The sequence below is a fragment of the Ambystoma mexicanum genome, chromosome 10 (assembly GCF_040938575.1).
Source record: "Ambystoma mexicanum isolate Mex_15411 chromosome 10, UKY_AmexF1_1, whole genome shotgun sequence".
Taxonomy (NCBI): Eukaryota; Metazoa; Chordata; class Amphibia; order Caudata; family Ambystomatidae; genus Ambystoma; species Ambystoma mexicanum.
In genome coordinates, this window is record NC_090932.1 from 304,658,052 (window position 1) to 304,680,578 (window position 22,527).

Here is a 22,527-nt window from a genome sequence, read left to right on the forward strand (position 1 = left end):
GTGGAGCGGTATGGCATTCATTTTACTGGAAGAGCCACTGTCCAACCTGCGTGGAACAAAAGAGGTCTGAAATGCTCCGCGCCCCGCTAGAGTTGCTCTCATCGTGCAGACGCGCAGTTGATCCTCAAGCCATTTATCCCACATAGGTGGCAGAGCTAGGTTAAGACCCTTGAATGGTCCAGACTTAATCCACCCAGTGACTCTTATTGTTTCCATGGAGGCATTGTATGCACATGCCTACTGCAGTCCAGCAACTATCTTCACTTTGTGGCCCGTGATCTGCTCAGCATGGGTGTTGGTGTTTGTGAACCTACGTAAGGACGTTGTGGTGCTTGCGGGCTATCTGCGTGCAGGCTTGGACTGGCCTATAGAGCAATAGGGCAATGCCAAACCCAAAACGCAAAATGCTAGTGTGGGCCGGTTTTTGGGCCAAAGTGGGCCACTTTTTTGGCCAAAGTGGGCCAGTTTGATGAGATACTTCAATAATGTGGCTAGCAGTTTTGACCAGTGTTACTGAATGAATATTCTTCAAAATGCACAATTTGCATCACATTATTTTTTTTTAAAAAAACCTTGGGTACTAGTTAACCAGTCTGCTACAAAAGGAATGAATTGACATTTGTCATTTGCATCGTTGGGCCACTTTTTCATTGGTGCCCGAGACAAGTGTATGCCGCAATCCGACCCTGTTGACGTGCTGCACTCTGTCCTTTCTAACTTGACACATCCTTCCATCCATCCGATGGAGTGCATCAAGTAGAAATAAACTGTGGTCACAGAAAGCTTGGTTGCGCCCCATGGGCCACATGTAGCCATTAGACGTGCTCGATGCCTGCCCGACCGCTGTACATAAGCAGGCCTTTCTCTGCAGGCCTGTGGACTGGTGCAGTCAACGCTTCTGTTTCTTCTCACCTTTCCCTTCTCCTCTTCCCTCTCTCTAGCTTTCTTCCTTTCACGTCTGTGCTTTTTTAGTCCTTTTCAGACTACAGACGTTCTGACGTACCCCATATCCCATACTGTGAAATGTATTTTACGCACTTACTATGCCTCTGCAGGCTATTATCGTCTCAGATTTTCAAGGGCCCTGAGCGACGGTTGTTTTTTTCCCTGTGTTCCCACCCTCCTTGAGCGCTTTGAATCACTTGCCTGTGTATAGGCGCTATATATAAATAAACAATACAATACCAGTGTGTACTCTGGATGTATCACGCAGACAGAGCATGCTGATGGCATTCACACTCCAGACTTCTCTTGTGGCATAAAGTCACTGTTATGGACTGCATGTGCGCCCTAGGTTTATGTGAATTTGCGTGCATGGCTTGTGAGGCTTATAAGTAACCAGTAAAACCACTTGATGGTTTGTTTCCTACAGGAACTGTGTCGTTGTGTTGTGAACCCAACTGGAACTAGTCACAGGGAGAATAAAGTAACAGCAGCAGATTGGAGTCCATTAACAGTTCCTCGTATGAAAGTACAGAGTATAATGTCATAGGATGAACAGCGTTATGCCTAATATGCAGCAATGGATATCACTTCGGGGTTATATACTGAAATTCACCAGTCTCGTCCTGAGTCCTATAATTTAGAGGGCATATGTGAGGGTTCGTTTTGCCACTGCATTTTATATATGTAGTTTGGTTCACCCCATTTTATTTTATTGCTCTGCGGTTCTATGCTTAATTAATTATTGAATTACTATTTTAATGTAATGAATGAAGTGATTCCTATAAATATACTTCTCGAAGGATGTCTGTGCATTGGTCTGGGCATGCTCACCGCTATCTTTACCTTGAGACCTGGTTTCCCGTCCCAGCACCCCCTCTTCAAAACCTCTGTATGTCTCCCATTTTTATTTAGTGGGGCGGGAGTGGTCTTTTTCTCTGGAAAGTAGAAGCAGGGCAGCCCTAGGCTACCAAAGGAATGACAGTTGTTGCAGCCATGTTCTATTCACATCCAAAGCCTGATGCTGTCTGAATGAGTGTGTATGGTTCATGGTTACAAACACTTTAATGATAGAGTGGGTGTTGTGAAAAATGAAATGAGTTCCAAGCCCAGCGTGTATTATGCACTTGGGGATTCATGCATGCAACCCTTTTATCACAGGCATATTTGTCAAAAGTAAAGGTCTGTGGCGATTCCTATGTTTCCAAAGGGATCTTGGATTTTAGGCAAAGCAGCCAAGAATCCCCATTGGTGTTATTTGTCCCTTTCCCGTAGGGATATTTCAAAAGGTTGCAATAGTTATGTACAACACTTTACATCTTGGAATTTAATTACGGTTGTTATTCCAGGTTTTGATAAAGTGCTCAAAAAGCTAAGTGTAACATTCTTCGTATGACTACAATATATGCTGGAAGTGATCTTTGAAAAAGTATATTGTAACATTTTAAAAAGAGGCAGGTAATAATTTTAGTACAATTATATAATTTCCTCTTTTATAATAGATTATTTTGCCGAGAATAAACAATGTTTTTCTCCCAAAATGCCCTTTCTGGAAACTGTCACACTCAGATTAAAACCTATGGTCTGTTTCTTGTCTGCCTACGACACAATGGGCCTCATTACGAGGCTGGCGGCCGCGGAATGAACGGTGCCGGTAAGGGACTGGCACCGCTCATTCCGGGCCACCACATTACGAGGTCTGCAGCGGGTCCTGCTCTGGACGCCTGGCCAGACCAGACGTGCAAAGCGGGACCTGCTAGCAGTCCATGATGCTAACAACGGGCCCATCATTAACGGGACCATTGTTAGCATCCTCCCCATTCCCATTGAGCCCTGTGGGGGGTCAAATGGAAATGGGGACGTACCGAGTCCGGGTCCCACGAAAGGGAATTACCGGGCCCTCCAAGTTTGGGGGTAGCAAAAGGACAGTCATGATGCAGTAATCCCATTACATCCAAATTACTACACTGCTAAACTATGAGGTTGGCGGTAGGCAGGTAGGAATACCACCAACTAAAAGTTGTAAAAAAGTCATCAGAATTACCCTGACGAATTACCGCTGACGGTAATTCTGCTGAAAATCCCCATGGAGTTCTATGGACTCCAAAAACAGGGATTTACACCACCCTACCACCACTTGTAATCCTGCAGTAAATCTGTGGGACCAAGTGGCCGTTATGGTAATTACGTTTGGCAGCATTTCAGCAGATTTACGCCCGAATACTGCCAAACTTGTAATGGGGGTCATACAGTGAGACAGAGAAAGACAAAGAGAACGACAGAGAGAGAGAGCGGAGAGAGTGAGCGAGCGCAGTAAAATGTTTGTTTAAATTTACTAATTTATTGCTGTTTTGCATGACTTAATTAGTTAGGACTGTTCTATTGCATAGTGAGCATTTTGCCTACGTCTTGTTTTCAATAAAAACTATCTAAATGAAAAATAAACTTTTGGGGGTAATGGCCTCCATTGACAATACACGGTTCTACCTCGTACTTTTTGCATGCACTCAACTCCTCCCCCACGACTTTACCAATGAGATTATAGCTGTGGCAGCTCACCTATGGGGGTTTAGACTCACAAATTCCCCTACCTTGATTGGTGGCTATTTCAAACTACCTCTTCCAGAGAATCGCAATAGCACCTGTCCCAGGTTTTGGAATACATTCAGGGGTAACTTCACTTGCACAGCGCCTAATGGATGTCTGTCTCTGGGACACTCTATGCGATCTGTCTTAGTGAAATATGCACATCTGAAAGACTCAATGTCATTTAAATGTTCCTGCAACAGTGGCAAATGGCAAAAATGGTAGAAGAGAAAACATTTGCACCAATAGTTCCAGGGTTTCCCCACCACACAGAGCCACCACCTCTGCAGAAACGGTCCCCTCTGCAAGTTTACTAAAGACACAACAGTGGTGGAGGCGGGGGCACCATGAGGACTCGGAAGCCAACGACACGCACCCACTGAAACACATCCATTTTGGTTGGGTGTCCAAGTAAAAAAACGGGACAGGGCAACTAACATAAACGTAGGACTAACTCTTGAAAGTGGCTGTCAAGGCACTACACTTCAGTAGCGGTTGGAGAAGGGGGGTTAAGTGTTACTGTTCAAATAAACACATATTATAATTCATTTATCACAAACTAACACTATCTTAAGTTGTAAAATGTAGCATTTCGTTTGTGTCAGATTGGGCATTCATGCCTGTCAGCTATTAAGACCGACTACCAAAAACCGGGACCACTGCAGTTTCCAATGGAAACATAATCTTGAGAAAGGGGGACGGAGCACCAAAAACCGGGACAGTCCCAGCAACACCAGGACGTCTGTTCACGCTAATTTTGGTGTAGGTGATGATGTGCTGCAGTAAGAAGAGGCTCATTGGTAAAACCTTCCTCCCAGTAAAAACACGCATTATGGAACATCTGAGATGAATCGGAACAATGACATGGACAGCGCCACTAGTTATCCACTTCATTGAAGAACAACATGGAGAGATCCAGTGGGCAGCTCTTTTCACCATTAAAAGTGAAGCACAGAAAAGAGAGAGAGGTATAAGCATGAGAAAAATGGATTTTTCTGACTAGGAGCCATAACCATAGCCTGAATGAGTAGCATGAATGGACGGGTTCAGGCAGAAAGCCATAGCCAAGTTTTCCACATGTGGTTTTATGCACCCTCTTCTCCAGTGTTAGAAGGGTCTGGATGATATACAGTCATCCAAAAGCTCTACGAGACCTTATCACACCCCGTGCCCCAAAGCCAAAGCTTAATTCTAAACTCTTTTAAACTCTTTTAACCATGGGAATGTTAGATTAAGGTTAGTGAGAGCTGTTTCATGGTGGGAGTCAGCCGCAGGAATGGGAGGAGGAGAGTAGGTGGAGGCAAAGGCAACCACTGTCACTTTTTTCATGGGTCTTGTGACTTTGAAGCCGAGTGGCTGTGTCAGGTGTTTCACCGCAAGAGGAGAGGAGAGCTTCAGGTGTGTTGTTAGAAGAGAGAGAGGTAGTGAAAGGGATAGAGAGTGGGATGTAAGTGGAGATGACAGCATCTCCTGTGTGGTCTGCGTTTGTTACGCTGACCTGGTATCCACGGGGACGCCTCCTAGCCAGCTTGTCATTGATGCCCTTCCCAATGGTTCCCTGGTGGTCTCGGTGTTGAGGGAATTCTGCCTGGAAAATGAAGACTATATCAGGACTGGGCGACCAAGGTAAGTAGTAATTCCCCACCTCCTTATGTTTCCAGCCCCTCCAGGTTCTCTTCTCACTGGTTGCCGGAATCGGTGGGCTCTCCGTCCCGCTCTCTGGGGAGGGGCGCGTTGGCTTTTGTGGGCGCTGGCGGTCCAGTTACTTCACTGACTGCGGCCCTTGTAGTGTCTTTCAGGTAGGTCTTCTTGCGATTGATGGCGTCATAATTCTTTCATGCTTTTTGTCTGTTCTAATGTCTCTTTTTATCTCCTCTAGGAGCGCGGAGTGTCCGCTTGGAGAACGGGATGTGCTGGTTCTCACCGGAAGATGGTGGCGCGCTATAGCGCTATGATGCGGTGAGGAGGCGCTTTGCGTAGCGCAGCGATGCCTTGTCCTCACTGACCTGTGCTTTTCTCTTTTCGTAGGTCACAGAGAGTACCCAGCGCAGATGGAGTTTCCGGAGCAGTGCCGGTCGAAAAGCAACCAGCCAGGTAAGTTTTTAAGCGCTTTTATGGTTGTAATGTCTCTGGTACCTCGGTTAATGATGTCTTTCTCCTTTTCTCAGGTCCCTTCAATCCGGACGGCGAACTCCTCCAACAGAGCTTCCCAGGGGCTGCGAGCAGAGAAGGATGAAGACTGCAGGTAAGATTCTGCTGCTAACGATGTTCTTTGTTTTCTGCAGGTCCAGATTTCGCCAGGTTCGAGAGAAAGCTGGACACGGTGGGCATCACGTTGCTAGAAGCAAAGTAACGCAAAGCGTGTTGTCTTGTTCGGGTGTGGTTTAAATAGCCACTGTAAAGTAGTGCAGGTAAAGTAGTCCCTAGGCCACCACACCCAAAACACTAGACCGCATAGCTTGGTTCTAGGAATCAAGCTATGTGGATGCCTCCATGTTGGCTGAAAGCCTAAATAAAGTAGTTCCTCAAGTAGATGTCTTTCCATACTGATGAGCCTGGCGCCAAAGGCGCCAGGACTGGCCCCAAGAGGGCCTGAGGAGTGGGTTCCAGGCCTTATTAGTGATCCGAGCCCTGATTCCACCTGGCCAGTGGGCTTGCCAGTGGGGATCAGGATTGATGGTCGTGACAGCACTGCCCCCCCAAGGCCCCTCCCAAGGTGTGTCTCCTGCCTGGTCCAGGTTTAGTTGGGAAGTTCTGATGAAACTTCTTGATCAGACGTGGTGCATGGATGTTCTCACTGGGTTTCCAGGATCTATCTTGAGGCCCAAACCCCTTCCAGTCAACGAGATAGTACAGCTTGGCTCTAGAGTACTGAGAGTCGAGGATGCCCTTGACTTCCAATTCTGGTTCTCCATCTATTAGTATAGGTTGAGGTGGTGTCTTGATTTGTGTACCGGGTTGCATTGGTTTCAAGAGGGACACATGGAATACCGGATGGATTCGTAGATTAGTTGGTAAGTCCAATTTGACGGCTGCTGGGTTGATAATTGCCTTGATGGTATAGGGTCCCAAATATCGAGGATGGAAGGTCCGGGTCCCTTTGATGGGTACGTATTTGGCAGCTAACCAAACCTGGTCTCCTCTTTGATTGTCTGAGGCCTTTTTCCGATGCTGGTCGGCGAAGTGCTTTTGTTTTTCTTTAGCATGAATAATATGTTCCTTTGCCTTTCTGAACGCTTGAGTGATGGTTGTATGAAGAGTCTTTACTGCAGACATTTCCAAGCTGGCAGGAAGGTCAAGTTCTGATGTACATGGATGTCTGCCATACAAGGTGTAAAAGGGTGTTTGGCCCGTGCTAGAATGTATGGAGTTGTTATATGCGTACTCGGCTATCCACAGTACATCCTTCCAATCTCTCAATTCGTGGTGCAGCATGCACCCTAAATACTGCTCGAGGGTCTGCTTGGTCCTCTCAGTTTGGCCGTCTGTCTGGGGGTGGTGACTGGTGGATAGCTGGACGTCAATCTGAGCCATTGCGCAACATTTTCTCCAAAAATTGGATACAAATTGGCTGCCTCGATCGGAGACCAGAACTGATGGAAAGCCATGCAGCTTGACAATGTTTTCCAGAAATACTCCTGCTAGAGTGGATGCTTCCGGGAGGCCCTTGAGAGGAATAAAATGTGCCATCTTTGAGAACAAATCTACGATTACAAAAATGGTGTTAAAGCCTTGACTCGGTGACGGATCCACGATAAAGTCGAGGGAAAGAGTGTGCCATGGAGGAGGAGGGATGTCCAGTGGTTGTAGGAGACCTGATGGTTTCTGTGATTTATTTTGTGCACATACGCCGCAGGATTGAACATACTGGACAATATCCTTACGCCAGGTAGGCCACCAAAAGTTATTCTTTACCTTGGCTAAAGTTTTAGCGATTCCAGGGTGTCCTTCGATCAGGGAGTCATGATAACCTGAAATGATATGCTGTTGTCACTCCTTCTCGTGTACATATAGCCGATCTCTAAAATAAGGTAACTGATCCTTGATGCAATTCTGTTTGCCCTAAGTTTGCCCTGCGAGGAAAGCATCCGGGTTCATTGACTGACGAATTTTGTCTCGTAATTCGGCTTGTGATACCGCTGTTGTGATGCCCAAGAGTTTGTCTTCAGGTATGATGGGTACCGGGTCTGGAGTTGTATACACTGTTTCACCGATGCCCATTCGAGATAAGGCGTCAGCTTTCCCATTCTTGACCCCAGGTCGAAAGGTGATTACGTAGTCATATTCGGTGAAGAAGAGGGCCCACCGTAACTGGCGTGAAGACTGGGCTTTGGCTGTTTTGAGATATTGCAGGTTCCGGTGGTCTGTGATCACTGTAATGGTGTGTCTAGCTCCCAGAAGATAGTGTTGCCTTGAAAGTGGACTTGATGACTAGGAGTTCTTTGTCCGTGATAGCGTAATTAAGTTCCGGGGGTGAAAACATTTTTGACCAGAAGGCCAGAGGATGCAGCTGGCCAGTTTCTGGGTCCCTCTGTGACAGGACCGCTCCCATCGCCATACTGGAAGCATCAGTTTCTACGACATAAGGGAGGTCTGGACGAGGGTGCCGCAGGATTGGAACAGAGGTGAACCTTTGTTTCAGTTCCTGAAATGCTCTTTCTGCTTCCTCAGTCCAAGCAAACTTTTTATGGCTTTTTTGTAGCAATACTGTGATCGGGTGCACAACCTGAGAGAAGTCTGGAATAAACCGGCAGTAAAAGTTTGCAAAGCCTAGCATGCTCTGTATCCCCTTCAGAGATGTTGGTGATGGCCATTTTAAAATTGCGTCCACTTTATATACGTCCATTCTGATGCCTTTCGGCGAAAGGATGAAACCAAGAGATTCTACTTCGGTGACGTGAAAAAACATTTTTCCAGCTTTGCATACAAACAATGTTGGCGGAGCTTGGTGAGGACTGAACAAACATGCTTGATATGATCTTGTTTTGAGGCTGAGTAGATCAAGATGTCATCAATGTATACTAAGGTGCAAACGTCAATTAGTTCTCTCAGGACATCATTCATGAAATATTGAAACGCTGCAGAAGCGTTACACAAGCCAAAAGGCATGACTTGATATATTAACAAATTGTAATTCGACGCATGTGATCTATGCAGTATGGTGCCCATGCCAGAAAATGTATATAGGCATGACCGAACGAAGAGTGACCACAAGAATAGGAGAACACAGAAGTTGTATCCGTAATAAGAATATGCTGGCTCCGATGGTCAGTCATTTCATGATAATGGGCCACAATGTAGAGGAACTGAAGTGGACAGTACTGTGGCAAGCAGAAAGAACTAATAACTCAGAAGCTGATTTAAAGAAACTTCAATACAAAGAACAATGGTTAATCTTTTTGACTGACTCAGCGAGTACAGGACTTAACAAAATAAGTAATTGGAAATTTTAATTTTGGATGATCCAATGATAGGGTAGAGCTATGTATGGCCCGGGGGTGGTGTATATCCATACAGGAAAGTAAGGAGAACGAATCCTATAGTGGGCCATCACATCCCTACTTATATTACTGTGGCATAAAAGGTAACCCTTAGGGCGTAGTTAAAGACAAATTACTGTAACTGATAGAATGGAGTCACGACAGACGTTAGGTATTAGCAAGAAGACCTTAATTGTTGGAATTTACCATGTTGATGGTGCCCAGTGTACATACACGGCTGTTCAGCGGGCATGCAGTTGGTTGAGCGATGTGTCGCGCATTCCTCTGACCGAGGGTGGGATATGGTGTCCTTCGCGCAGGCTACAATGGGTTAACTATTTGAGTTAGACAAACACAATCAGTCACGTGAACTTCCATGTGATGCAGAGGTTTGCGCCGTGAGACGTAGAACAAGTTTGGAAGTCCGTACGTGGTGCTAGTAACCCGGATATAACCAACTGTGTCTTAATATTGTTAGCGCACAACACGGTTTAAGAGGAGACAGACGAGGTCGGAGCAGTTAGTGGATTAGGTAAGCGATTTACACGTAGAATGGAGAGCAACAAATGCTCTTTGGGATCATTTGCATTATGACGCCTGTGACGACTTCATGTAGGTGGTGTGTTTTCCTATCTTGGTGCAGAAATTCACCCGGCAATTGACTTGTCACGGACATAATGCATTGCCGCTTCATAAGTGAAAGCGGTGTTGACAAAAAGATGAGCTGCAAATGTACGAAGTACGATCGATCAACGTGAGGCTTAATTTCCGTTGACAAAAGGTATGTGGAGTGTTCTCCTTGCTGTTATTTTGTGCATTAGAGAATTCAGCACGTTGAAGGTGTGGTGCACGCGACCTAGAAGGTGGATGATGGTGACAGATTCGACACATAGAGGTGGTTTTATCAGATAATGGTACCAATATAGTAAGCACCCTTAAGACGGAATTCAAGCACTATAACAAACTATGACCATGTATATGGCGTTTCTTTAATGGTAATGTTGGTCAGGAGGTGTTATGAATAGCGAGCACACCATGTTAGAAAAGTGATTGTAGGTGATTCCGAATGGAGATTATTCACCACATGAGAGTGCTTTTTTGTTTGTGTTTCTCTAGGTTTTGAGTGGTCTGACATAGATGTTGGGACCCTCCCCTATTGTACCGTGGTTAATTGACACTTTTGGAGTGACACGGTAAGCCTTAGTTTGATAAATTTAGGTATCGACTAGGAAGTTCAACAGCAACTGAAGTATTAATGATTGTTGTTTCTTGTTATTTTTTCCTACTTTGTGTTTCCCCAGGTCAAGAACTATGTTTGAAGTATATTCAAAATTGTAACTTTTGAGTGTCACTGAGGGTGAAATGTTGAAATGTGATGTAACAACCATATAGGTATTAAGAGAGCTAAAGGGTACAGATGGTCCCCCTGATGAAGTTCTTGAGCACTATATTGAACTGAATTGTTGGACGAAACATGTTGGGCAATTGAGTAGTATTGTGAGCTAGTGACAATACATAAATAACATTTCAAATTCAGTTGTGATTAAACCCCCGAGTAGCATTATGAAGGGTATTAATATACAGAGTAGAAAACACAAGGTATCCAGTATTTAAAGGGAACCTGTGAGCTACCGACCATTGTGCTTTCTTTAGGAAGAGCGATGTCCTTTTAGGTACTGTACACTATTTAGTTCTGTATAGGCAGGAGGTTACAAGGTTGAATACAACACTGGGTTTTGTATGGTACTGTATGGTGTTGTAATTGTATTTTATGATAAGATTTGTATAAGGTTTTTAGGAATTTTTTTTACAATTTTACATTGGCCCTCATTACGACCTTGGCGGAGGACCATGGTGCTATTAGCACCATGGTCCATGGCGCTAAGGGTGCAATTCCGCCATGGTGGTTGGCGGACTTACCGCCCCATTCCGACCTTGGCGGGGCGGTAAGTCCCCAATCCCCATTTTACCCTTCCCCATTCCCATTTTTGCCCCATAGGGCATAATGGGAGTGGGGAAGGCGTTAATTACGCCACCGTAAATTACGGTGGCGTAATTAACAACAAGGTCCCTTAGCGCCATGGATTTTAACACCTGCTAAAAGCAGGTGTTATATCCGCCATGGCGCTAAGGGAACTCGTACTCAGGCGGTAAGGGTCGGCGATGTTTACGCCGGCGTAAACCCCTTACCGCCTGGGTCGTAATGAGGGCCATTGTTTTAGATACTGAGTGATGCATATGTAATAAAATTGTTAACCACTGTTTTTGGTTTAGTTTTGTCAAAGTTTTTTTGAAACTTAGTACCTATTTGTTCAAAGTACTAAGATATAGTGACCTGGGTAGGACAAGGAAAGGTAACAAGTAGACGTGATTGATTCTTGGTCAAAGGATTGCCCAGTATTTTTTTGTGTAAAGAGTCAGGTCAACACGTCGGTAAATGGCTTAATGTCTCTGTTTGGTTGATATATGGTTAGCGCGGGAGAGCCCGTGAGACTAGAACAAGAGGGTTATTTTATAATTAGCTTGAGAAACATAACAGAAAAACACAAGTGCTGGATGATTTCAGTGGCGACACTCTGGTAGAAGTGTCGATTAGGACAAACCCCTTAGGTTACTTGGTAACTATGGCTGCGGAAAAAACTAAAAGTTATGACGCAAAATACGTGGAAGAGCTATTAGCTCAAGCTTCCTTCTTCTCTGAAGAAGGAGATGGTCCACTGGCTGTGAATTTGAGCAACTGGGACGATCTTGTGCAAATCAAAAAAAGGTTAATACGCACAGAGCTGCATGGATCCATCATGATAGAGTATTTACAGTCGGGTACGCTACCTACTGGACTGATCGTACGGAACGAACCACGGTTGTTCTTGGACAATAAGGAGTTCATTATCCAGTGGAGCTACATAGCGAATAAATGTGGCAGAGACTGGGTGATTTTGATAATCGACACAGCCAGAGAAATGACACTGAAGATCACAGGTGATCTAGACACAATGGGTGAAGCCATCAACAAATTGGTACCATTAGACACATATAAAAAACGCCTAGAGGAAATTACACGTGAAATGAAGGACTTTAAAAGTTTCTGTACAAAAGACAGAGTCGCTCGGATGAAAAAGGACTTGATACAGTTCTCACATGAAGGAGCGTATCAATATACTAAAGAAGGCTATGTACCCCAAGGAGTACAACAACAAAGACAAAAAGGGTATGGCCAACAACAACAAAACAGGAGAGGTTACACGTCATACAGCTCGGGTAGTTCTAATGACGGTAGTTTTCAGAGTGGTCAAGGTCAGAGACTCTATAGAAATAGAGGTCGCAGCAGAGAGGGAACTATCGAAATAGGCGTTCACAACGCAGAGGTGGTACAAGTAATCAATTTAATTCAGGACCGCAACCACAACAACAACAACCTCCCAATTCCACGGTATCTTTTTTGGACGAGCGAGAGAGAATGAACAAATGGGAATCAGAAGAACACAGGACTCGGAGCAATCATCCTTATTAGTCAATCTATCCGCATATACTCCCAACGTTGTTGAGAAGAGAGTGTTGAATCATGGGCTAGGATTTGTCCCTACTACGCATTACAATAAGTTTCAAACTAGAATTGAGATCGAACAGTTATTGCGGAAAATTCACCTGAAACAGTACTTTATGGACAAAGAATTTGAAAAAACTATGAATGAAAGTGGGCTAAAAAAAACATCCAACTTTGATCCTCCGGTAGCTAGCTATACACCTGAGGCCATAGTTTTTGCCAGACGGGTGTGGCAAGATCTGCATAAAATGGAAAATACAAGTGTTCCCTCTAAATTTCAAAATGTGAGTAATGAGGAGAGAAAAGCTATAAAGTCATTAGCAAAAAACCACAGTATCATCATACGCAAGGCAGGGAAGGGTGGTGCTGTAGTGATTCAGGATAGGGAAGTATTTATATAACAGAATGCGAAGGACAATTGAGCGATGTGTCTTATTACCTTAAGGTTACAGAAGATCCTTCTGGTAGACTATCGAGTCTTATTCAAGAGAAAGTCGAGAAAGCACTTGGGAGAAGATGGATATGTCAACAAGAATACGAATATCTTATTGTACACAGACCCTCCATTCCGAAATTTTACACTCTGCCCAAAATCCACAAATCACTACTTGCACCCCCGGGCCGTACAATTGTCTCAGGCATGGGGTCGTTGCTAGAACCACTTGCAAAATTTGCAGATAAATTTCTTAAACCATTCGTATTAGAGATGTTTTCATACATACAAGATACAACAGAGGTTATCAATTCCATAGAACATATGACCTTTGACCAAGACATTCATCTGCTAGTTAGCCTAGATGTAGTAGCGTTGTACACGTGTATTCCACAACATGACACATTAGAGATGCTTGAAAATATTTTACTAAGAGGACTACAGGGGTAACACCAAATAGTTTTATTCTATGGTGCGCCGAGATGGCTCTAACAGAGAATTATTTCATGTTCAATAATTAATTATACCATCAGATTCATGGTACTGCCATGGGTTCGCCAGTTGCACCTACAGCTGCTAACCTTTATGTGGAAAATTTTGAAATGCAACACATCTATCAAAACACCAATCCATATTTTTCTAAAATCGCATTATGGCGTAGATTCATTGATGACATCCTAATAGTAAGGGAAGGTACTGTGAGCTCCTTTCTAGAATTCTTTGAATGGATTAATCGACAGAATAGACATTTGAAGTTCACCTGCACCTATAGCGCGGAAAAAATTGACTTCCTGGATATTACAATCTGGGTAGATACAGTACAGAACATTTTACAAGTGAAACCCTTTCACAAAAAAACAGACAAGAATGCCTTGTTAAGTTTTAACAGTTTCCACCCGAGACACACAAGAGAAAATTTGCCATTTGGGCAATTCCTTCGGCTAAAAAGGAATAGCACATTGAACACAACGTTTCATGAGGAAGCAGAATCATTAAAAATGAAATTGCTGAGTAGAAAATACCCGAAGAAGATCGTAAAGAGAGCTTAAAAAAGATTGACTAACAACCATCGGGACGCATTACTAGAGTACCATCCAAAAAATCTAGACAAGAAAGAGATTGTGTTTGTAAGTACGTTCAACGAAAGAAGCAATGAAGTTATTAAGATTGTCAAAAAGAACTGGCACATACTTACAGAGGGAGAGAGCCCATTAAATAGGCCTTTTTGTGCCTATAAGAGAGCTTCTAATTTAAAAGAACTATTAACGAAGAATGACATTTCCCTGAAATTGAAAGATCAAATTAGTGTTACACAAGCTTGGGGGCTACCCATATTAGTAGGACATGCGCAGTGTGGCAAATGTGTCAATTGCAAGTACACTCGGAGAACAAAAGAGGTTGACTTGAAATTACAAAAAATGTGGCAACAGACCAAATTCACGAATTGTAATTCGACGCATGTGATCTATGCACTATGGTGCCCATGCCAGAAAATTTATATAGGCATGACCGAACGAAGAGTGACCACAAGAATAGGAGAACACAGAAGTTGTATCCGTAATAAGAATATGCTGGCTCCGATGGTCAGTCATTTCATGATAATGGGCCACAATGTAGAGGAACTGAAGTGGACAGTACTGTGGCAAGCAGAAAGAACTAATAACTCAGAAGCTGATTTAAGGAAACTTCAATACAAAGAACAATGGTTAATCTTTTTGACTGACTCAGCAAGTACAGGACTTAACAAAATAAGTAATTGGAAATTTTAATTTTGGATGATCCAATGATAGGGTAGAGCTATGTATGGCCCGGGGGTGGTGTAGATCCATACAGGAAAGTAAGGAGAACGAATCCTATAGTTGGCCACCACATCCCTACTTATATTAGTGTGGCATAAAAGGTAACCCTTAGGGCGTAGTTAAAGTCAAATTACTGTAACTGATAGAATGGAGTCACGAAAGACGTTAGGTATTAGCAAGAAGACCTTAATTGTTGGAATTTACCATGTTGATGGTGCCCAGTGTACATACACGGCTGTTCATCGGGCATGCAGTTGGTTGAGCGATGTGTTGCGCATTCCTCTGACCGAGGGTGGGATATGGTGTCCTTCGCGCGGGCTACAATGGGTTAACTATTTGAGTTAGACAAACACAATCAGTCACGTGAACTTCCATGTGATGCAGACGTTTGCGCCGTGAGACGTAGAACAAGTTTGGAAGTCCGTACGTGGTGCTAGTAACCTGGATATAACCAACTGTGTCTTAATATCGTTAGCGCACAACACGGTTTAAGAGGAGACAAATGAGGTCAGAGCAGTTCATGGATTAGGTAAGCGATTTACACGTAGAATGGAGAGCAACAAATGCTCTTTGGGATCATTTGCATTATGACGCCTGTCACAACTTCATGTAGGTGGTGTGTTTTCCTATCTTGGTGCAGAAATTCACTCGGCAATTGACTTGTCACGGACATAATGCATTGTCGCTTCATAAGTGAAAGCGGTGTTCACAAAAAGACGAGCTGCAAATGTACGAAGTACGATCGATCAACGTGAGGCTTAATTTCCGTTGACAAAAGGTATGTGGAGTGTTCTCCTTGCTGTTATTTTGTGCATTAGAGAATTCAGCACGTTGAAGGTGTGGTGCACGCGACCTAGAAGGTGGATGATGGTGACAGATTCGACACATAGAGGTGGTTTTATCAGATAATGGTACCAATATAGTAAGCACCCTTAAGACGGAATTCAAGCACTATAACAAACTATGACCATGTATATGGCGTTTCTTTAATGGTAATTTTGGTCAGGAGGTGTTATGAATAGCGAGCACACCATGTTAGAAAAGTGATTGTAGGTGGTTCGGAATGGAGATTATTCACCACATGAGAGTGCTTTTTTGTTTGTGTTTCTCTAGGTTTTGAGTAGTCTGACATAGATGTTGGGACCCTCCCCTATTGTACCGTGGTTAATTGACACTTTTGGAGTGACACGGTAAGCCTTAGTTTGATAAATGTAGGTATCGACTAGGAAGTACAACAGCAACTGAAGTATTAATGACTGTTGTTTCTTGTTATTTTTTCCAACTTTGTGTTTCCCCAGGTCAAGAACTATGTTTGAAGTATATTCAAAATTGTAACTTTTGAGTGTCACTGAGGGTGAAATGTTGAAATATGATGTAACAAACATATAGGTATTAAGAGAGCTAAAGGGTACAGATGGTCCCCCTGATGAAGTTCTTGAGCACTATATTGAACTGAATTGTTGGACGAAACATGTTGGGCAATTGAGTAGTATTGTGAGCTAGTGACAATACATAAATAACATTGCAAATTCAGTTGTGATTAAACCCCCGAGTAGCATTATGAAGGGTATTAATATACAGAGTAGAAAACACAAGGTATCCAGTATTTAAAGGGAACCTGTGAGCTACCGACCATTGTGCTTTCTTTAGGAAGAGCGATGTCCTTTTAGGTACTATACACTGTTTAGTTCTGTATAGGCAGGAGGTTACAAGGTTGAATACAACACTGGGTTTTGTATGGTACTGTATGGTTTTGTAATTGTATTTTATGATAATATTTGTATAAGTTTTTTAGGAATTTTTTACAATTTTACATTGTTTTAGATACTGTGTGATGCATATGTAATAAAATTGTGAACCACTGTTTTTGGTTTAGTTTTGTCAAAGTTTTTTTGAAACTTAGTACCTATTTGTTTAAAGTACTAAGATATAGTGACCTGGGTAGGACAAGGAAAGGTAACAAGTAGACGTGATTGATCCATGGTCAAAGGATTGTCCAGTATTTTTTTGTGTAAAGAGTCAGGTCAACACATCGGTAAATGGCTTAATGTCTCTGTTTGGTTGATATTTGATATATAAACAAGCCATATTTGGTACGGAAAGCGGTTTTCCACTCATCTTCGCTTCTGACCCGGACCAGGTGGTATGCTCCCCGAAGGTCTAATTTGGTATAGATTTGGGCATCTTTGACTTGGTCTAGGATTTCCGGGATAAGAGGCAAGGGGTAGCGGTTCTTCACGGTTACCTGGTTAATTGTGCGGTAATCAATACAGGTCCTCAAGTCCCCTTCCTTTTTTGGTACGAAGAACAAAGGACTGGCTGCTGGGGACTTAGCTGGGCGGATAAATCCATTTGCACGGTACTTGTCCAAATAGGTTTTCAGGTGAAGGTTTTCTGGCTCGGTAAGAGCGTAGATCCTGCCGCATGGGATTTGTGCCCCAGGAACAAAGTCAATTTGACAATCATAAGGCCTATGCGGCGGCAATGTGTTAGCCTGGTCTTTTTGGAATACATCCTGAAAGTCACGATATTCATCTGGCAAAGTATTAGTTACTCCCAGGGTAGAGGCTCTAATGTTGGAAGCTTTGGAGATACAGGAGTCGGGTTCCGAGTCAGGTGTGTAGCAAGTTAGGGAGCAGTTGTTGGAGAAGGTTAATTTCCGTGCCCACCATTCTATCGAAGGGTTGTGAGCAACCAACCATGGCATCCCTAGTATCAACCGGAATTGAGGTGCCTTTATACGATCGAACGAAATACACTCTCGATGCCCATCCTGGCACAGCAAGGTTACTACTGCTGTGCACTGGGTTACTGGTCCGGAGGCGATTTCTGTCCCATCCACGGTCGTCACCTTGTCCCTGGTAGATTTAGAGCACAAAGGGAGCCCCATCTCTGCTGCCAACACTTGATCTATATAGTTCCCAACTACTCCGCTGTCGATGTACGCTTCTGCGGCATGCATCTTTGACGATCGTTGGTGATTTATTAAGATCACGGGTATCGCAAAGTGTGAGGTCAGTGGCTCTTTCTCATCACTCAACAAACGGACCTCTACGGTTGCCGAGCTTGGTAGTTTTCCGATTCCTTAACTTCATCCTTTTCTGTGGCCCCGACTGTCCTCCGAGGGGGTTTAATTGGGCAGTCTTTCAGAAAATGTCCTGGTTTTCCGCAATACAAACAAAGTTGCTGTTGTCTTCTTTTTTTCCGCTCTTGTTTTGTTAATGGAGGCAGTAACCCTCCGATCTGCATGGGTTCTACGGCGTTGTCTCCCCCCCCGTGGTGCATTGTCTTTAGACCGAACATAAACTATTCGTGAGTCTGCTTTGGACCGGTCTGTTTTTCTGTCCTGCAAGCGATGATCTAGCTGCACAACTAGATTTATGAATTCAGTACAGTCTCTGGGAGGATCAACTACCTGGGCCAAGACGTCCTTTAAGTCGCCTCGTAAGCCTCGATGGAATAACGTGGTTCTTTTGTTTTCTGGCCACCTGGCTTCAGCAACCAGTCTATTGAAAGTTGCGATATATGTTAACAAGTCTTGGTTTCCCTGCCGGAGGGATACAAGTTTGTTATCCACTGCTTGTTCCTGGGTATGGCGAGCAAACAGTTTTTCCATTTCTCTCTGGAACCCCCCATAGTCCTGTAACAACGGATCGTTATGGGTCACCAACGGCACCGACCAATCCGCTGCACTTCCACTCAAGTATGATAGGATGAAAGCTACCCGAGCTTGGTCATTTGGAAATGCCCCAGGGTGACAAAGGAAGTGAAGGCGACACTGATTTATGAATGCTGCATACTTCCGTGGGTCGCCCGAAAACCTTTCTGGTGGTGCCAGGGGAACTGTTCCAGGCAGCGTGATCTGTACTGGTGTGGGGGTATGAGATGGTGGAACAGGATTTTGCCCTGCCTGAGATTGCAAGAATTGTCTTCTGATTTCGTCGGTGCACTCCCTGGTCACTATTAGGTCTCTCTGGAGTGCATTAGTCTCTTGTCGGGCTGAATGAACGTCAGCACGAAGGTCCCCCAACCATTGGGCCAATTGGTCGATTTCTGATGTTTCCATGGCGCCCAAGTGGACTATTTATGTGAGGCTTCGCATTCTGTTATGCTCACCTGGTATCCACGGGGACGCCACCCAGCCAGCTGGTCGTTGATGCCCTACCCAATGGTTCCCTGGTGGTCTCGGTGTCGAGGGAATTCCGCCTGGAAAATGAAGACTATATCAGGACTGGGCGACCAAGGAAAGAGGTTTAATTCCCCACCTCCTTATGTTTCCAGCCCCTCGAGGTTCGCTTCTCACCTGGTTGCCGGAATCAGTCGGCTCTCCGTCCTGCTCTCTGGGCAGGGGCATGTTGGCTTTTGTGGGCGCTCGCGGTCCATTTACTTCACTGACTACGGCCCTTGTAGTGTCTTTCAGGTAGGTTTTATTGCGATTGATGGCGTCGTAATTCTTGCATGCCTTTTGTCTGTTCTAATATCTCTTTTTATCTCCTCTAGGAGCATGGAGTGTCCGCTTGGAGAACGGGATGTGCTGGTTCTCACCGGAAGATGGTGGCGCTCTATAGCACTATGATGCGTTGAGGAGGCGCTTTGCGTAGCGAAGCGATGCCTTGTCCTCACTGACCTGTACTTTTCTCTTTTCGTAGGTCGCGGAGAGTACCCAGCGCAGATGGAGTTTCCGGAGCAGTGCCGGTCGAAAAGCAACCAGCCAGGTAGGTTTTTAACGCGCTTTTATGGTTGTAATGTCTCTGGTACCTCGGTTAATGATGTCTTTCTCCTTTTCTCAGGTCCCTTCGATCCGGGCGGCAAACTCCTCCAACAGAGCTGCCCAGGGGCTGCGAGCAGAGAAGGATGAAGATTGCAGGTAAGATTCTGCTGCTAACGATATTCTTTGTTTTCTGCAGGTCCGGAATTCGCCAGGTTCGAGAGAAAGCTGGACACGGTGAGCGTCACGTTGCTAGAAGCAAAGTAACGCGAAGCGTGTTGTCTTGTTCGGTGTGGTTTAAATAGCCACTGTAAAGTAGTCCAGGTAAAGTAGTCCCTACGCCTCCACACCCAAAACACTAGACCGCATAGCTTGGTTCTAGGAATCAAGCTATGTGGATGCCTCCATGTTGGCTGAAAGCCTAAATAAAGTAGTTCCTCAAGTAGATGTCTTTCCATACTGATGAGCCTGGCGCCAAAGGCTCCAGGACTGGCACCAAGAGGGCCTGAGGAGTGGGTTCCAGGCCTTCTTAGTGATCCGAGCCCGGATTCCACCGGGCCAGTGGGCTTGCCAGTGGGGATCAGGGTTGAGGGTCGCGACAGAGTTGTGAGTGGGGCCAGAGGGTAGGATAGAGAGTAAGAGAGAGTTACAAAGGTTGTAGAAAGGTCCACAGGAGTCAGGGGAGCCCAGATGGATGTTGGGATCACACAGCAGGAGTTGAGAGGAGGAGGAAAGTATAGAGGAAGCCAGGTCAGCCCATTCCGAAAGGAAGAGAGTGGGCTTTCCAGTAGGCCGATAGAAGGTGGCCATAAGGAGAGAAGATTTAGGAGAGAGTGAGAGACTGCATCCATGCTCATATTATCGGGGCCAATGCAATATTTGTGGCCTTTGAGAGGCAGCGCCCCATTAACACCATCTGCAAAGGGCCACCTGTACTACACCACATGTTCTGCAGGTAATCAGCTTTGAATGTTAATGGCATCGCTAAGCCATAGTAGGTTTGGTCATGCTAAATCAAATTTGACTAGACCAATACTGGCCGAAGTACTAACCCTCATGGCCATCTTGAAAGAAAGAATGGGATAGGAGTATGCAAAAAATGACCACACTAACTATGGTACTCTAAAAAGTGTAAATCCTTTGGTTTTCTGAACCACCCACGTTTCACCATACTCTGTTCCTGCATTTGAAGGCATTTCTTGCATGTGGATTAAAAGAACTGATGAACTGGAGGCTGAGTGGGTGTTTGGAGAGAGGGTCTGGCCATATTTGCTAGTGCACTTTTGATTAAATATCTTGCAGTTATATTGGATGTCTTATGCCCATGACCTAAGGAGTGGAATGGCTCAGAGTATCATACTGACTACAAAGAGTAACTTGCCTTTTTTCTTTTTTATTCTGGTTGGATGTTTACTCATTTGTGTGACGTCAAGTGATTAATATCGGACTGAACAAGGTAGTGGTCAGTCGATTGGTCAGGTTGCAGTTTCAGTGTACGCTTGGTTTGAATCTATCAAGGTAGAAGGATCAGCATGTGGTTGAAATGTGGCCTGCATGCAGAAACTCCGCAATACTGAGTTCATCTGAGTCCGCATCGAAGCTACTTTCTAATTTTAGGAGCTGTTCTTCCAATCTGCTCTCTGCTGGTATGGAGTTAATGCATGCTTTGCTGCCAGCAGTTTGAAATGCATGATGGGAATTGCTCACCACTGCTTTGAGGCCTTTTTGTGTTTTGATGGGCATTGGCCATAGTTTAATAAAGGTTATGCAAATGAGATGACTGCATATGCTTCACAGTCCGATTTTTTATTTTGTAGATTGTGCAGTGTTGGGGAAGGGGACAGTGCTCGCAGTGAGGCCTGGGGATTTGTCTCTGGAAGGGAAAGCTGTCTTGTTTGAAGAATTCTATTGCGCCATTGATAACTGATGGTGATCTGACCTAACCTGGACAGCTGGTTTATGGGTATGGTGGGGGCATCCTTGATGTTGTGCCAGTAGGTCATGTAACCTAGTTTTTGGTAGAGGTGTCTCTTATCAAGTGTGTCTTGTAAGTCTTCTGATGTGATGTTGGTACTGTTTTCCTGTGTTTACAACTAGGTAGTTATGTTTTTTATTAAAGGTGTTTGCTGTTCTATTCTTTATAACTGGTGATAGTTGTGTAAAGGGGTGTGATTGCCCTTTGTGTTATGCCATGGGTTTAGCTGAGTTCGATTAGATGTTTGTCTCCTGATGGAGTGAGTAAGGAAATATTAAATTGTTTAAACGAGGTCTTCTTGGCTTCGGCAGCCTGTGTTCATTACATTTTATGGCTAAACATCCTATTCAAATCCAGGAGCTGCAGTGGCCTTGATGTAATGCCAATGACAGCCTGGAGCTCTGCCTGAGAGTGACCGCTATGTGGGTCATGCCCCCAGGGTGTGTCTATGTGTGAATGGTTATCTATCGTCAGTGGGAAATTGAGGTTGTGATGTGAAAGTTAGACTTAAAATTATGCCTGCAAGTGACAAGTGTGTGTGTGTGTGTGGGGGGGCGGGGTTTGGAGCGGGTAAGTACATTAAGTATCATTTAGTTGCCATTTTGGCCACCACCCTCAGCTGCACTTCTGATTTACACATCCACACCCACTGCATCTAAGGATATGATCAAGATACTTACTCAACCTCCTCGAGGGCCACGGTCTTCGTGTAATAATCACTTGAATACAGCACGACATTGGCCACTTGTTCCACTGAAAGAGACAGACAGGGAGGGTTGGCCGAGTGTGGTCCATTCATATAGCATGCACTACAAACATCATGGGCTCCTGCCATTGTGAAAGAGTAGAGCTACATCATGAGGGTGCTGCCTGGTCAGACCAAGGTCAGTTGGATGTCTAATAGCACGCAGACACCAGTCTCCACCCAAGGCCCCATTCTACAGATCTCTGCCCCACCCCCATGCCACAGAAACCTTTATTCCAGGGTGGCTTGTGTTTCACATTGTGATCCCTTTACCTCAGAAATAAAGGAATTATTAATTAATGTACGAACATGAAA

At 44.5% G+C, this 22,527-nt stretch overlaps 1 protein-coding gene across 1 annotated transcript in view; it reads right to left on the minus strand.

Moving 5' to 3' along the window:
- Positions 1-22,527, minus strand: part of SAG (S-antigen visual arrestin) — a 159,796-nt gene that overhangs the window by 68,649 nt on the left and 68,620 nt on the right. The window contains exon 10 of the mRNA XM_069617884.1: positions 22,148-22,220. Within this exon, the coding sequence (XP_069473985.1) occupies positions 22,148-22,220 (73 nt within the window). The remainder of the gene's footprint in view (positions 1-22,147; positions 22,221-22,527) is intronic.